This window comes from Desarmillaria tabescens, assembly GCF_030435595.1.
Source record: "Desarmillaria tabescens strain CCBAS 213 chromosome Unknown EV420scaffold_40, whole genome shotgun sequence".
Taxonomy (NCBI): Eukaryota; Fungi; Basidiomycota; class Agaricomycetes; order Agaricales; family Physalacriaceae; genus Desarmillaria; species Desarmillaria tabescens.
In genome coordinates this window covers 15,050-30,863 of record NW_026848339.1, presented here as the reverse complement: position 1 = coordinate 30,863, position 15,814 = coordinate 15,050, and the positions used below count along the sequence as shown (strand labels likewise).

General features: G+C 50.2%; 4 protein-coding genes across 4 annotated transcripts; 1 reads left to right on the top strand and 3 right to left on the bottom strand.

Annotated features, from left to right (window-relative positions):
* Window positions 1–295: 295 nt before the first annotated feature.
* Window positions 296–2,360, top strand: EV420DRAFT_1483303 (uncharacterized protein; the record flags this gene model as incomplete). The annotated part of the gene is made up of 8 exons (XM_060469962.1): window positions 296–360; window positions 429–498; window positions 700–933; window positions 1,211–1,500; window positions 1,608–1,691; window positions 1,717–2,056; window positions 2,105–2,185; window positions 2,286–2,360. The coding sequence occupies 8 exons, from the start codon at window positions 296–298 to the stop codon at window positions 2,358–2,360; spliced, it is 1,239 nt and encodes a 412-aa protein (XP_060326597.1).
* A 1,744-nt stretch (window positions 2,361–4,104) lies between these two features.
* Window positions 4,105–4,590, bottom strand: EV420DRAFT_1216285 (peptidase C14, caspase domain-containing protein; the record flags this gene model as incomplete). The annotated part of the gene is made up of 1 exon (XM_060466412.1): window positions 4,105–4,590. A coding segment is annotated over one exon (486 nt), but the record flags the coding sequence as incomplete, so codon positions are not given.
* Window positions 4,591–4,752: 162 nt separating this feature from the next.
* Window positions 4,753–6,069, bottom strand: EV420DRAFT_831739 (uncharacterized protein). The gene is made up of 2 exons (XM_060483644.1): window positions 5,718–6,069; window positions 4,753–5,664 (listed from the first exon to the last, which is right to left on the bottom strand). Exons 1-2 carry the CDS (start codon window positions 5,761–5,763, stop codon window positions 4,985–4,987), a joined length of 726 nt encoding a protein of 241 aa, XP_060326595.1. The 5' UTR covers window positions 5,764–6,069; the 3' UTR covers window positions 4,753–4,984.
* Window positions 6,070–14,172: 8,103 nt separating this feature from the next.
* EV420DRAFT_1222791 (uncharacterized protein) lies at window positions 14,173–14,705 on the bottom strand (the record flags this gene model as incomplete). Its single annotated transcript, XM_060466477.1, has 2 exons — window positions 14,173–14,281; window positions 14,338–14,705. Coding segments are annotated over 2 exons (477 nt in total), but the record flags the coding sequence as incomplete, so codon positions are not given.
* Between the last annotated feature and the right edge of the window lie 1,109 nt (window positions 14,706–15,814).

The window sequence follows — 15,814 nt, the reverse complement described above, 5'->3', positions numbered from 1 at the left end:
TCCACGTGGTCGGAACCGTTGACTTGAAGTTGTGCCAATTTGCGCTCGCAAAATTCGGCGCATTTTAGTTAACCGTTAGGTTCAGAGAGATTCTGCCCTGGTATTCTTGGATATGCTGATGGAAAGAGGAGAAGGTTTATAGTCCGAAGCTTTCTTGTACGACGCCGCTTGATCCGGCTCGACTACGCTACATGATAATCTTTGCAGCTTGATTTGGCTCAAACCGGCTCGACGGAATTTTCACTGGGGTTCATCGTAGATGATGGAGGAAGATACAGAATAGAAGCTGGAGCATATGAACACGAGGATAAGACTACAACAACGTGACGTGCTCACCAAGGACCAAACGGAACACCCAAAGTCAGTCAAACGAGACCCTCTTCAGCCGGTGACGTGACTTTTGCCCATATTGGATTAGAGAATCATAGTCTGAAGATACTTAGAAGATCCGGCATCGTTTCGACGCGATTCTGGCAAGCTGAGTACGACGCGGTCGAGGTGAGGGAGAAAGCCGGAGTTTGTTCCCACGATACCGGTCTAGCGTCCCGATACCGCCGAGACCTAATCGCCGCTGTCTTGAAGACAACATCGAGCACTGAAGACGGCACGATGGGCCGCTCGCCTGCCCCGCCTCCACAACTGTTATAACTGGCTTCGTTCCAAAACGGACTGACGGTCCATCGAGTGCCTACTTTACAGGTGTCTCTTCATCCTAGTGAATCGTCGCCAGTCACCGAAAACAAGGACGCTCGATACCAGGACGATGTGCCACATCTCATCCTATTCGGAGATCGCCTCAAGACAACTATTGGCTGCCGCCCGACGAAGAGTTTAAAAAATCGGGCGTACCAAACCAGGGTCGTTGACAAGCGCCGGCGACAGTACTTGAGCACGGTTGGAAAACGAGATCTTACACTGAGGCCGATAAACGACGTAAGTACCTTATCATCCACTGCTTCACTATATTGATCATCTATCCCTAGCCCTCTATCACCCGTAGTAATTGGCGCTGTTCTACTTTTCCGCTGCCTCCATCCTCACGCGCGCGAACCACCCCCGGTCACCAAAAAAAGGACTTCTGACACCGGGACAGTGCACCACGTCTCATAAAGTTCGAAGATCGCCTCAAGACATCCCTGATTGACTGCCGCGTACCCTTCTCATCGACTTTCTTCTAACGGGTGGTACATCCCCTGCCATTTCTCAATAGTCGCATGGATTGCGCGTGTTCGTTCAAGTTACACTCATCGCGAAAATCTTCGACCCAGGCTATTTTAGTGATGAACACAGCGCATACAACGAGAACGTCATCTTGTGGAGACCTCTACAGCTTGAACGCTGTTTTTCCGACAAGGAGGACTGCCCCGTGCGCTCAGAGGTGGACTTGGACAATGTTCGTGGTGTGCTGGCCGATCTGGAAAAGGTTGAGCCGGCGGATCCGATGAAGAAACTTAAGAATCTGGCATATTGGGAAGAGGTCGTTAATAAGCAGGGGCGGAGGTGTCTCAAGTGGTGGTTGCAGAATGATTCGGCACCGGGGGCAATAACCTGACTGTAAGCACCTCGCTGTCCTATATATCAGGTATTAACTACCATCCTATATGCAGCTTTTTCTACCTTGAACGCAAATACAGTGGTATCACCCTTGTCGACACAAAACCACCAACTGCACAGTCTTTGCCACCTCACGCGTCAGTTGAACAATCTCTTGTGAAGGACGCAGGGCATCGAGGGGGATAAGTCCATTGATCGCCGCCTGCCGCTTCCATCGCTCCCGACGAGTAGTCGGCGGCACCCTGCCATCGCTCAAGTAGCGCCCCTCAGCGACGAATACAGCTCATTGTCCGACCTGCTCACTCTCCTCAACATATCTGTGTCGCAGGAAGTAGAAGCCTATTGTCGCCTTCGCGCCCATACCACGCACATCCTCTCCATAGGGGAAGGAATCTTGTGTTCTCGTCCCTGCAAAGAGCGCAATGGCTACCATCGTCGACCTTTAGCCGAGGATGCCCCGACCGACGACGTGGTGTGGAGTTTTGCGAAGAAAGGCTACCCAGTGCGGTTGGGAGATTGATTTGCGTGGCATCCGTGTGATTTGGAATAGGTCGGGTTTGCAAATCCAACTGAACAATTGGGCGTATCCGACGAATGCACGAGTTCTATGCTGGAGGAAATAAACCTTACTGTAAGTTCCTCGTCGTCCACCTACGCGCTATACTAAGCAGTACACTGTCACTTCATGCAGCTTTACTCATCCTCCATCAGCCCCACGTCTCCCCTTGCAGGCTGCGTTCAGGATCAGAGATCTTTATGGACCAGACATAGCCTGTGTTTTTCTCGACGTCAAGGACACCCAATAGCCAGTCCATCTGGGGCAACGAATAAAAGAAATTAACACGATATTATATCATCCAGATCCGGGGAATCGAACCCCCCTTGCAGTGACAATACTTATCCGTTACGCTATATCTGGTTCCTTCTTCCGGGACCGTCGACATTTTCCACTCGAAAGCACAGACCACCCTCCCTGTATGAGGGCATGCTGATGCTCCGGATGCTGCAGTGGATTATGATGGTACATGATAGTACCCATCCTTCGTCGTATTCTCCCTGATACGAGGATCACCAGCACGGATGTTCTTGACTCTGAATCATGCAGCGAAGAATTCGTATTGTATTTCTGGTCGGACTGGTCAGTCCGAAGAAATTGAACAATCGGGCGTATCGGGCGAAAGCACGCATCAATCACTGGTGGGAGAACGAGGGAAATGAATCTGAACGTAAGTACTTCATCGTCCATCTTCGTGCTATATTGCTGAGGATCCACCATCAGTACAGATCGACACCTGCCTTCCTACACGTAGCTTTATTTGATTCTAGGTTTGCATCGTGAGATTCTTGCAACCTTGAGATCTTTGCAACCTTGAATCCAACCGACCCTAGCCTGGGATGGGAGGATCGGCCCGGCGGCCCATCCTTCGTTGCGTTCATTCACTCTGACAGGATAATCATCAGCGTGTATGATCTGGTCGCTTGCCAGGAGGAGTCGTTGCTTTGTGATGGGGTTCGATTCCGCAGATTTGGATTTTTGGATTATAACCAAAATGCAATTTTCATTTCGCCGTCGATTTTTGGCTTGTTCATCTTTCCTGGAAGAGTCTCCCTCCGCTATCTCATGCGGCCTTTAACCGGTGATTTCGTCGACTGTTCTATCGCGCTTGGCTTTTTTCACGTCGGAGAGAAAAGCTCAGGGAGAAAATCTACGCATCTGCTGTAACACTATCGAAACCGGAAGCATCGCATTTCCTCTTTTGTGCCTCAAGGGATGACTTTGTGTGCACAGTGAGGCCTTACATCGTCCGGATATGCATCGTAGGGTTCGATTCTCCAATTCCGGATGGTACAGTACCTTGGCCAAAAAACTACCGCCATACCTTCCTGTTGACGTGGTGTAACTTCATGTACGGCCGATAATGGGGTATATGTAGAAGAAAATATGCTCCGTCCCTGCCCAGAACCGACCATCGGGAGTTGAAGAACGTCGGACATAGAGGCTGTGATACTCGACAGAACAGCGCGAACCTTAAAAATGGCGATATAAATATTGTCATTAAAATGTGGGTCCTATCAGTACAGAAAGCGATACATAAACTAATATATAACAGCGAAATTCCTAGTCATCTAAACCGAAACGTGAAAAAAAAAAACCAACCCATAATCCCCTCATATTTAATCCTGATACCAGATACGCATGTCCTTGCGGTTTCCAATAGCATGCGGCGTCTGATGAACCCATTTGTCCAAAGCATGAACAAGGTTGGCGTACGTGGTGTCTTTCTTCAAGTATCCGGACCGGAGAGTACGCAAAAGCGAGTCCGTGAACAGACCAATGTACCCTCCTTCCACCTTCTTCGCCTTCGCAACCTGGTAATCCTCACATGCAGCCAACACAACGAAAGAGTTCATATCCGGGTACCAGTCATCCTTTAAAATGGAGCGATAGCCAGGATAACGCTTCAAATATTCGTGCCCGGCGAGGAGCATAGCCTGAAGTGGAGTCTGGTCCAGTGGAGGAGCAGTGCGCGCTTCTGGCGGAGGTAAATCTCGAGTGACACCACCAGAGTGGCAACAGTCGAGAATGACTGTGATTCGGCGTCCCTTGGCTCGGGCGATCAGGGTTAGGATGGTATTAAATTCCCGGTCACTAATGTCAGGGACGGGAATACCGTTGGAGTCAGCGGTACCACGATCGATGGGACACAGTGCTTCGACGAATCCCATTTCTGCTTGCTCGTCATCTTCCTCCGAAAATGAATAGCGAGAACCATGTCCGGCATAGTAGATGATGATATTATCGCCGTACTTGATATGGGGATTGCCAATGACACTGAGAAGTGTGCGAATGATGCTGGCGCGGGAAGGATTCTTTGTGGGATCAAGGGAAACTTCCTTCTTCGACCCGAGAAGGACTTGGATGCGACCCTTAGGCACACCGAGGTCGTCGATCAAATACTTCCCCATTGATTTAGCATCTGATACGCAACCATGCAGCGGGTAGGACGCATAATCGTCAATGCCAATGAGCACAGCCCAAAATCGAGAAGCATCGACACGGTGTGGGGGCTAAAACACTACTAGTCAGTACAAAGGCCTATCGCTAAAGGACACTCACTTACGCCTGATGGAAGAGGATATCTTTCTAGTTTGAAATTTTTAATGAGCTTCGACTGAACGCGACTGGTATTAAGGCGAAGATGATAGAGCTTGTTGAGGTTTTTTAACACCTCCAAGAAGCGATGATCACCGTTGTGCGTCACCTCGTACCTGGTCCTAAGGACTCGGAGAACCTCGGTTGAGTCAGCATCTTCGCTCATCCCCAACTGCCGTCGCACTTGCATCTCGAGCTCCTCTAGTGGTCGTCTTTCTCTGGAAAGTTCTTCTAACTGTGATAACATAGCACGTTGCTTATCACCCTAGTCCAAAGTCAAGGTGCTGCAGGCTCAGAGGATGGCAAAAGGTAACATACCATATCGTTAGTACTCAAGGTCACGTCATTTCCCAGCTCAAATCGCATCCAATTGGCAGGTGCCGCATGTTCGTTTGGAGGGTCATAGCAATGATACGACATGTTCATTGTGTGATTTTCCAGGGCACTGTCCAGACGGGGGGAACGAGGTATATCCGATAATGAGCCCGCCATACTAGGACGCATAGAGCTCTTGTGACCAACAGCATCTGGGTTCACCGTCATGCCATTGACAAGGAGATCTTGCCTCGATGCCCTGCTAGAAGTGCTTGAAGACTGATGGGTATCTGGCGACTGATACAAGATCGGGACGCTTCTTGCAAACATGTTCGATCCGGTGAAAATGACGCTGGCTGGTAGCATGTAATACGGTACTATGGTTGAAGGTAGTCGATAATGGTTGTAATCAACTGGATAGTAAGAGAAAGTGGTCGGTGACCAGATAGGAATGTTTCCGTCTAGCCTCTCGCGTGTTGCGGGGTGGTCGACGGGTAGAAAGGTGTTACTAGGTTGAAGCAAATTCCCAGACTCAATGGCTGCGTCTGGGATAATTCCAGGAGAAGTCGCCCGTGTATGCGTCTGATGAAGACATTGGCTGTATCGATTATATTGAGTATCGTAACGGTCATACGAAGACACTAAGCGGTTATGTTGAGTTGAATGATGGAAGAAATTTCAGGGCTTTACCTGCATCGTCCTTCTGCCACGGGCATGAATAGTGGGAAGCACAGACACATCTTTCCGAAGAGGAAAAATATTGAGAATAGTGGTTAGGACGCGTTGTGGGAGCTACTCAAAGTAAGATTGTAAATTTCTGGTGAAAACTTCAAGAATATTGATAAAAGCCGACCTGTGAGTGTCGAAGATGCGCCAGCCGCATCCGGCAATCCGGCAATCGGACTATAGTTGAAGCCACGCGAGAATCTTCGCGTCCCTTCTCCTCGAGTCGTTCGTTCGTCTGCTCACTCAGCAATGAGTCAGACATGGACACTGGTAGGTAGTAGTATGTTCTGGAAGTACTTACCTTGTAGTATATATACCGGGGATCTCAGTCCCCAATACACATTGCTTTAACTACTTCCTAACACAATCTCTCTCAAACGGTTGAGTCTCTCAGTTTACCACTGCGCTTACCACCTTCATTACACTCTATTTTACAACAGGTTATGGGCCCCGGTCCTAACTAAACTACAGAAGACTCACCGTAATCAATTACCTCACTAAATTACAATCCATCCCCATACATCATGTCCGACACCACACCCTCATCATTATTCCGCATCGAGCTACTCCAGGAGCATAACTGGGTTCCGTGGAAGCGTCGCGTCACTGCGATCCTGCGAGAACGAGCCCTGTTGAAGTATGCTGATGGGACATCAAAGAAACCAATTCCGGCAGATGCCAAAGCACCGACAGCTGAAGAATCGGAGAAGATCACGAAGTGGGAAGAGGGAGATGGACGAGCGCAGACCCAAATCGAGCTCACGCTGTTGCGACTGCAGCCTATTTACACGTGTAATTTTGCAATCTAGAGTGTTTTACATGCATACTGAGAGATAGTGAGCGAGCGGACTAAAACTACGCGTCGACACTAATGCTACGCGGTGCAATGACATGGAATATAACTTATGGCATAAGAAGCAACGGGATTCTAAACAGGACTTAGTCACAGCACTGTACCTGACGGGCATGTGTGACGAGAAGGCCAAACCCTATACCCAATGCCTTAGGCTCTAACTTACAAGCACACTCGCGGGAGCTAGATAAAACCTTGAAGATTGCACTGACACTGAGAACACTTAGCGCGCTCGCTAACTGTGACGCGCCATACCTGAAAATCCAGGGAAATCCTTAAGCGAGCTGACAGATATCACCGGCATGAGCTTGGGCAATGGGCTTCGGCCGAAGTCTGCGAGCCCGCGTTCCATTGTTCTGAGTCCCATTGTTCGAAGACTCACTTGTTGCCATGTCTACGAGAAGCCTCTGTGAATCCAAGAAAGAAGTCCTGAACGACATACGCCAGAACTGATAGTTCTGTGCGCCTAGACCTGTTGGTCGCTAGAGAACAAGCCCGTGGGTGTCGGGAGAGCACCTCTTGGCATGCGTTTAGCGAGCTCACTATAGAAATGAGACTAAAACTGGGAAGTCCGACTCGGATGCTCCGTAAGGCGGTGGTGGCAACGTGCTACGCATGTAGGAGTCTGGGTACTGTGCGACGTTTGTAATTCTAATTCCCCTGTAGTATAAGTAGGCTGGTTACAGTAGGTAGAGGCCAAGTTTCGAGCCCCTGAGTTCCCGTGCACGCATTGAAGGCGGTACTGTAACAAAGGATCAGTTTGTGACTTCGAGCTGTGCATAGAATTAGCGAGCTCACTCAGAGAAATACGAGATACCCTTTTGATAAGACTTTTGAGAACTTAGTCAGAGTGAATACGAATCAGTGACGCTGTTTCTGTTCTGTTAAGTGTGATAAGTCTGTTCGGAGAATGTGTTGAAGTGGAAATCTGAGATCTGTCCTGTTCTGTTCTGTTCTGTTCTGTTCTGTTTCAGTCTGTTCCGTGTCAGTTCTGTTCGAAGTTCCGTTTCTGAATCTGTTTTCCGAGCGCTTCTGAAGTGTTCTTGAGTCAAGATAACCTGCTGGAGTTAGTTGGAGAACCCCTACATACAGTTGTGTAGCGAGCGGGCTAAGTCAGTGCTTGCCTGTGGTGTTCTTTTAGCGAGCTCACTAAAGTTTCGGCATGTATTGCCTCTGTTTCTGTTGGGATCAGTGTCCCTTGTGTATTATAACTCAAATCTGCCTTGAAGGTTGCGTCGCGCCAGTGAACGACCTTCCTGTAAAAAGTTCCTAGACTTAGGAATTCATTAGAGAAAGCTTAGCTTCGCTAAGAGCGCTGAGAATAAGAGAAACTCTTCGAGATATTGAAGTATAGTTGGATCGCATTAGAAATAATCACTCCCCCTAGAACTTATGAGGGTGATTGTAGTTTGTGTAGTTGTGTGAGTGTGTGTGTGGGTTTTTGAGGTTCGCCTTTTAGCCCGCTCACTATTCCACAGGTGCCCACAGCCAGCCTCTTCAATGCTGAGCGACTCGCAGATGATACACATCGCAGGAGCAAAGACGTCGGCTGAGATGTGGATGCAGCTTAAATTAGTAAAGGAAGCTAGAGGGAAATTGGGAATACTAGCGCACCGCCGCCGACTTTACCGCACCATTGCTGACGAGTCAACAGACATCATAGAGCACACCACAGAAATGCGCCGAATCCAGGAAGAGCTTGGCATGTTGGGGAGTACCGTCACCGATGAAGACTTCCTGATGCTGCTCGTATCGTCACTACCAGAATCCTGGGACCAGTTTACATCGGCGTACCTAGGATCCACTGGGAACAACCCAACAGTCACATCGCATGAGTTCATCGCCATCATCCTTGAAGAGAACCGTCGATGGATTGAGAAATCCGGAGGGAGTGAAGCCGCCATGTACGGGCGCAGTAATGGAAAGACTGGCAGTGGAAACAGTCGAGGGAACTCCACATCAGGGAAGGTCTCTGATGATGTTGAGTGTTGGAACTGCCACAAGCGAGGCCACATGTCAGCACAGTGTTGGTCCAAGGGTGGTGGTCAAGAAGGGAAAGGCCCAGGCAGGAAGCAGGGAAAGAAGAGGGAAAGATCTAATCAGGCAAAGGATTCAGGAAACGTGAAGGACGATGTCATCGAAGCAGCTTACCATGTGGAGTCTAAACCCCAATTTGACTCGCATTTTTCCACTTACAGTTGGCTATCTGACTCCGGAACAACCTCGCATATCTCCAATCGCCGAGAAACCTTCGTAGACTTCAAACCACTTGAGGCCACATCCATTGCAGGCATCGGAAATGCATCCGTTCGAGCACTAGGCCGAGGGACAGTCCTGTTAGACTGCAAAGTAAATGGGAAAACTGTTACTCACCAACTTAAAGACACACTCTATGCACCGAATGCCGTAAACAATCTCATTTCCATCAGCAGGCTTGATGATGCTGGTATGGAAGCTTCGTTCAAGGATGGCAGAGTCCAGTTCCTCTGCAAGGACGGGAAGATCCTGGCAGAAGGAAAGAAGACATGCCGTTTGTATTTGATGGATGCCCGAGCATGTGAAGCTGTACGTGAGCAGTCAAACATTGCCAATGTCAAAACCGAGAACACATGGGATGCTTGGCACAAACGCATGGGACATCTGGGAAAGTCAGGGTTAGAGCGATTGAAGAGAGAGGGATTGGTGGAAGGATTCACAGTTGATGATGACTCACCTCCCCTCAGTCAATGCGAAGCTTGTATTCAAGCCAAGATGGCCCTTCGTCCATTCTCACAAGAAGCAAAGCATCGAAGCGAGAAACCAGGGGAAACCACACATGGTGATATTTGGGGACCAGCCTGAGTTGAGTCCCTGCAGAAGTCTAAATACAACATCATGCTCACGGACGATGCAACCCGGCGATGTACACCTGAATTCATGAAACTGAAGTCAGAAGCATTCCAGAAGATTAAAGAATATGTCACCTTCATTGAAACACAGCATGGGTTCATGCCGAAGATACTACATGTCGACAACGCGAAGGAACTCACTAGTGGGGAGGTCAAACAATGGCTGAAGAAGAAAGGGATCTGACTACTCACACCAGCACCATACGCACACTCATCTAATGGCATAGCTGAACACTTTAATTGCACACTTGTTGAGCTTGCACGTGCTATGATGATTGCCAAAGGCATACCTTCGTTCCTGTGGGAAACAGCCATAGAGTACGCAGCATATATCAGAAATCACCCACCAACGAGGGCCCTTGATGGTAAAACACCGGAGGAAGCATGGATGGGAAAGAAACCTGATGTTTCCCACCTCCGAGAGTTTGGATGTGATGTCTGGATCAAAAGGGAAGGACAGAGCCTGTCAAAACTCGGCGGAAACTCGAGCAAGGCAAGGAAATATACCTTCATGGGATTCACCGAGGACCCAATTGTCATCAAATACTACGATCCTGAATTGCGAAAGATCTGCGAATCCCGGAATTACGAGTTTGCCGAGCCCAAGGCCATAGAACAGAGCTGTTATGGTTTATTCTTTTCTTTTCTTTTCCTTATGTATTCATGCTTACTCTTTGATGCGATTCCTATCGGACGCTCTCACAGTACTATTTTTAGTGTACCAAACGTGTATTTAAGTAGAGCCTCGGCTGGTCTAAACCCCAGCTTCGGCTAAGGTTTAATCTACCTAACATCGAACTCCTTGTTTCGCGACTATCTAAGTTCGCTCCTGACTCCGTTCCATCGTCTTTGACTACCTTGTGTTTCGTCTACCGAAGTGTGAGTAGCGATCCAAGGTCGATCTAAGTCAATAAGAGTTAGTGGCTAACATTTAGCCGAAGCTCGACACACCGTTACCCAGCGCCACGTCAGAGAACGAACACTGCCTAACTCTTTTTATCAAAGTACTCCCTTCGAAATTCATCCGATACACTTCCTTGCTGCAGTAGCCCTTTGGGTTACACCCTTCAACCTACTGCTTCAAGTAACCGTTGTCGCCTGGATTATCTCCTACCTTATCAACAACCCGATCTTTGCAGCCTTAGTAACTGCCCTCTTCACCCTTGCCTTCACTCGAGTGTATATCGCTGCACCGCTCCTAGCAGGACTGCTAGTAGCCCTGTACGGAGGATACGTCCTGCTTGTCTGAGGCGCCACGAAACTTTTCAACCTATTTCTAAAGTCAGCTTCCTTGTTGGCAGTAATCCTGCTGACATTGACTGACCCTTCCTTCGACGACGAAATCCCGCTGATGACCGGCTCCAACTACGAGGCCGACCTCAACCTGATTATCGCGACCCTCGCAGCCCTCACCATTATTGCCCTGACCATCGTATGGTCCACCCTTACCGCCGGCTATCCAGGAAAATAAGCCCCCGAACGGATGCCCTTATCCGACGCCATTCCCACAATCTCCGCCGTTTTTATTCTCTTTTTCTTGTCCATCTTCTTGTACCAGATCAACCGGTGTTGTCGCCAGCAGAGATGCGTGCGCGCACAACTACCGTTCCATTACGTGCCCGCAACACCGGCCTACCCGCCGCCAATAATCTTCATTCCCGCGGCCTCACAGCAAACCCTTCACGATGGCTGACCCATCACACCCAGAGGACCTGGAGGGTCCCTTTACACCTCGTCGCGATCCAACTCGCGATCCTCAGAGTCGAGCACCGACTCCTACAGAAGCGCCACCGCCGAGTCCGACGGCTCTGTCGACATCACAGATACCTGGGGGGTACTCCTCGACAGAGGAGACTCGCCCCTACCGGGCCTCTTCGACGTCTCTCCAGTCGAAGGCGAGTCAAGCAACGATGGAGCCTGAGGACAAGGCACCGGGCATCTGGTCACGGGCGAAGAAAGCCCTGACACCGAGCTCGAAGGGGACGAGCTCACCGACCTCGAAAGAGTCAGACTCGAAGACCTCCTCAATGACCTCTACCCGAACGAGGAGGAAAATGCCACCTATACCGGAGACAGCTGGAGCGGACGCTCCCAGACTAAGTGGACGGATGCCGACTGGGGCAGTGAGCAGAGAAGATACGGGAAGGGGAAGGCCCGAGACGATTTCAGCGACGATTCCGGAGAGCTTGCCCTTGGGGCCTCCGCCGCCACGACCTCCCGTCCAGGTGGAACAGGACGAGTTCCAGCGTCTTGGGATACGGACAGGGGTCCCCCAGTCGCCTGGTACCCCGATTCAAGCTGGGTCTATGCCGACCCAGGGGAAGAGGCTCCTGTGGCCAGAGTCGCGGCCAGACGAGAGCCCGACCAGGTCCCTTCAGGGCCCGAGACCCCAACGATCACTTCCGCCATCCCCATGCACGAGCCGACGGATGGGGAGCTTTGGAGCAAGTACGGCGAGTACGACGCCGAGGAACTTGGAACAATTACCGTTTCCGAGCGCCTCACCGGAGTCTCCAACTGGGAGCCGTCGGTTCCCTCGAGAGCCTTCGCCGACCCCGTCCCTCTATCCCAACGTCCCTGGCCACTCCTCTATCACACGTACGTCGAGTCCCTCGGACTCCCTAGAGATGCCAGGATCGCCCCAGAAATCGAGGCCAGAATGGAGCGCGGAAGAGCGCATGATGCACGCATCCACAGAGCAGAAGAGGACTAGTGTACATGGCAAAATAGATTTCGGACAATTGTGCCGGCACAATGGCACAATGGCAATTGCCGGGTGTGGCACAATACGGCGCAATTTCAGAGACGGTAGTAAACTACATTGCCTTCATTAGAGTATCTATATCCCACCCACCCGCTACAGACTGTGGCTCGCCAATATGATCTGACTCCTCTCTAAAACCAGCTGGCGCCAAGCCCTCATCGATCCGAGCAAGCTCGTCAAAATTGTAAACATTACCTTCAAGAACCTCGGCACCATCAACATCAACCTCTTCTCGAGTAGCGAGATCCGTTTCGATGTCATTATATGCTTCTTCTATCTCTGCCATAATCTCTTCATAGGAATCTTCTTCAAAGCTCGATGCCGCAGGTCCCGATTGAGTCATGAAAGGAGGGACAATGGTGAAGTTTGCCTCGAGTTCCTTTGCTAATTCTGTATTAAGACCTGGTGTTTCACGAGTATGCATATGAGCATGCCGGCGCCGCACAGGTTTCCCTTCCAGAATAGCTTTCTGATGTAGATGGTAGTTGTAATTCGTGCGTAATTTTCCAAGTGACTCGAAGGTGTCTGTTGCAAGATTACAACGCTTTGCAGTCTGAGTACCGCCTAATTGGGAAAAGAAGCGTTCGACATCAGCCACATGGGGAACAATGGAAAGAAGCACGGATGTGAGGGATTTGAGGGGATGTTCCTTTGCCCGAATAGGTAGAGTCTCCCACCAGTCGAGCCCATCTTCCTTCCCACCAGCAAATGGCCCTTTTGCGAGGTAATACTCCTTCATGTCAGCAGCCAGCCCTTTGGCTCGGTTCTCATCCCATCTCCACTGTTTGGCTATGCTCAAAGCTGTCTTTAGCATGGTTTCAAAAGAGCGTGCCTTTGCAGCTTGGTTGACCGCAAGATTCCGGCATAAAGGGTGGAGGAATAAGGCTAAGGAGTGAGTGTCGGTGTTCATTTCGTGAAAGCGGCGGTTGAAGACTGCTTTGGCATGGTAGAAAAATCCAGAATCCTCGCCATCCTCCAATTCTAATCTGGTCATTGCACGGGCACAGCGAATGAATTCAAGCATGCAGTCGGCCAGATTAGCATCGCGAGACTCTAAGTTTCCAATCGCATCGACGAGAGGCTTATTAACCTTGATTAGTTGGTTCAACAGTGTCCAGTATTCTGGGTCATAGATCACTGTCTTAACAACATCGACTGCGACAGGAGAGAGCCCGCCGATTTTCTTCTGAGCATCGGGGCGCAGGCATATCTCATAGAGAGGTCGTCTGAGGGAATAGTGAGTTCAATCCTTCACTGTATCATTCTCGCACTTACTTATGGTCTTGAATACTCAGTGATTGCAAGATGAGTGCGTACCACCGTGTATCCGTATTCGTCTGAAGCTTCTGGTTCACCGCTATCTTTTTGGCTTCTTCTTTGAGCTGTCCACCCCAATAATGTGAGGAGTTGAAGAAGGAAACAATACGAGTACTCTGCGAGATAATTTTCTTCATGCGTGCATAAGTGCAGATTTCTCCGATAATCGTGTTCAGACCATGCAGAAAGCATGCAAAAACCTAGTTGTCAGAGTCGTTACTATGGAATACCTTCAAGGAAGTCAAGCCCATACCAAAACCCAATAATATTTCTCTTTGAACAGCCGTCGGAATTTTTGCATTACCGAGGGATCATCGGTTGTAGTTGCGATGATGAGTTTTCCGTCTTCTATACCCATGCTCTTCATGCCATTCTCTACGACAGCTAATATCCTCTCTGAAGATCCTCGCTGGCCTGTAACATCCTCCAAACCCAAGACGACAGGATACTGCTTCACTTCGGAAGCGATCGTTCCATACAAGCTTCGCTTGAGTTTATCCTCCCACCCATCTACCAACAGCGTAAGCCGACTCCTCTTTTGTAGCCGTTCCATTTCCTCAATCTGCACCCTAGCCATCTCACTTGCTATAATCGAGTGCGAGAGTACGTATCTTGATGGTGCATCATATGAAGGACGTATCTCATGCAGGAAATCCTCAAGATACCAGTCATCAGCGGCATAGAAGGCAATGTTTGCATGCACGAAGAACCTATTTCCTTGTTAGATGCCTATTCTTTCTCTTACATGCATAGATATTGAGCACACCGAAACAATTTAACATCAGCACGTTGCTTTTGGGTATCCGTAAGTCCATGGTCTAGTCCATACTCCTCCAGTGTCCCTGATTTCCGTCTCTTTACAGCGATAACATTCGAGGTTGCTGTTATGCCTGAGGCCGAAGCCGTGATACTCCCCGAATCATCATCGCGGCCGGTGTCTTCTGCTGATGGCCCCCCATCTTCGGTGATGAATGTGATGGCATGATTACCACCCTTTGCTGATAGGTAAATTCGGGCATCCCTTCGCACATGTGCCGGTGCATTAGGACATTTTTTTGGATCTGTGAAGTGGATGATATGTGCGTTGTCCCGGCCCTCCATCTTGAGACCCTGCCCAGCTGTACAGTATTTGCATCTCCAGTAATATCGACGTGATTTGTTGCTAACTTGCTCCAGGCGGTCTAAATTAGCAGCTACCACAGGCGGTAGCCGGCGTCCACGCTCTGCCATGCGTAAGGGGAAAAAAAGGTGAAGGAGTAATTATATTTGACTACCTGTGCCTTTGCCGGAAGCTCGTACGCCATGTAAATACAAATTCTACATATATTAATTGCGCCATATTGTGCCCAGTGACCCCCTCGGCACAATGGCACCTGCCGTCTGGCACTTGCCATGGCGCAAATGGCGCACTTGTGCCAACAACACTAAAGAGGACGCCCTCCAAGGACCTGGAGGCTGGTGGGACCTCCCTCTCGAGCCCGATGCCACAGATGCAGAGGTCGAAAACCGAATACGAGCAGCTGCGGTCAGATACACCGGAGCAGCGCGACGAGCCGGAACAGACCTTGAGGCAAGGGCTAGGGCCTGGAACTCCTATCAGGCTGAGATCACAGACGAGGACTCGGACATCGGAAGGTGGAGAAGGAACCGAGAGATCGACCGCCTCGCCCGAGAGAGGGAGGAGGCAAAGGATGCCCAGCCGCCCTCCAAATCCAGCCCTCGAACCGACGGTGATGGCGGCGGTGAGGCAGATTCTGCTTAAGGGGCCCACGCCATGGCCCGATATTTTCAACCTACTCCCGTGGCATGGGCTATACGAAATCATGATGGAGGATATGGAGAAGGACCCGCAGTGGCTTTTCTCCGAGGTGGGGGAAGATTACCGAGGAGCGAAGAGCATGGGGGACGTATACCTCATGAAAAACATCTTGGAAGTAGAGACGTGGCATCGGGCGGCCATTGTCTGGAACATGATGAACCCCGAGGCTCCGCAGCCAGGGTGTGAACCATACAAGCGCCCTCAGCCGATGCCTCACCCGATCGACCCATTGGACTTCTTCCCCGAAGGGTTCTTTGGAGGGGCGGGGGGGGACGACGACGAGTATACGGACATGGGCGCTGGGCCCTTGAACCCAGATAAAGGCAAGCAATCTACGGTTCCGCCAGTGCTGCCAAGGTCGTCGCGACACCCGGACCCCGCGGGGTACCCGCCCCCAGGGGAAAATCGGAATTTGCGGTCCTTG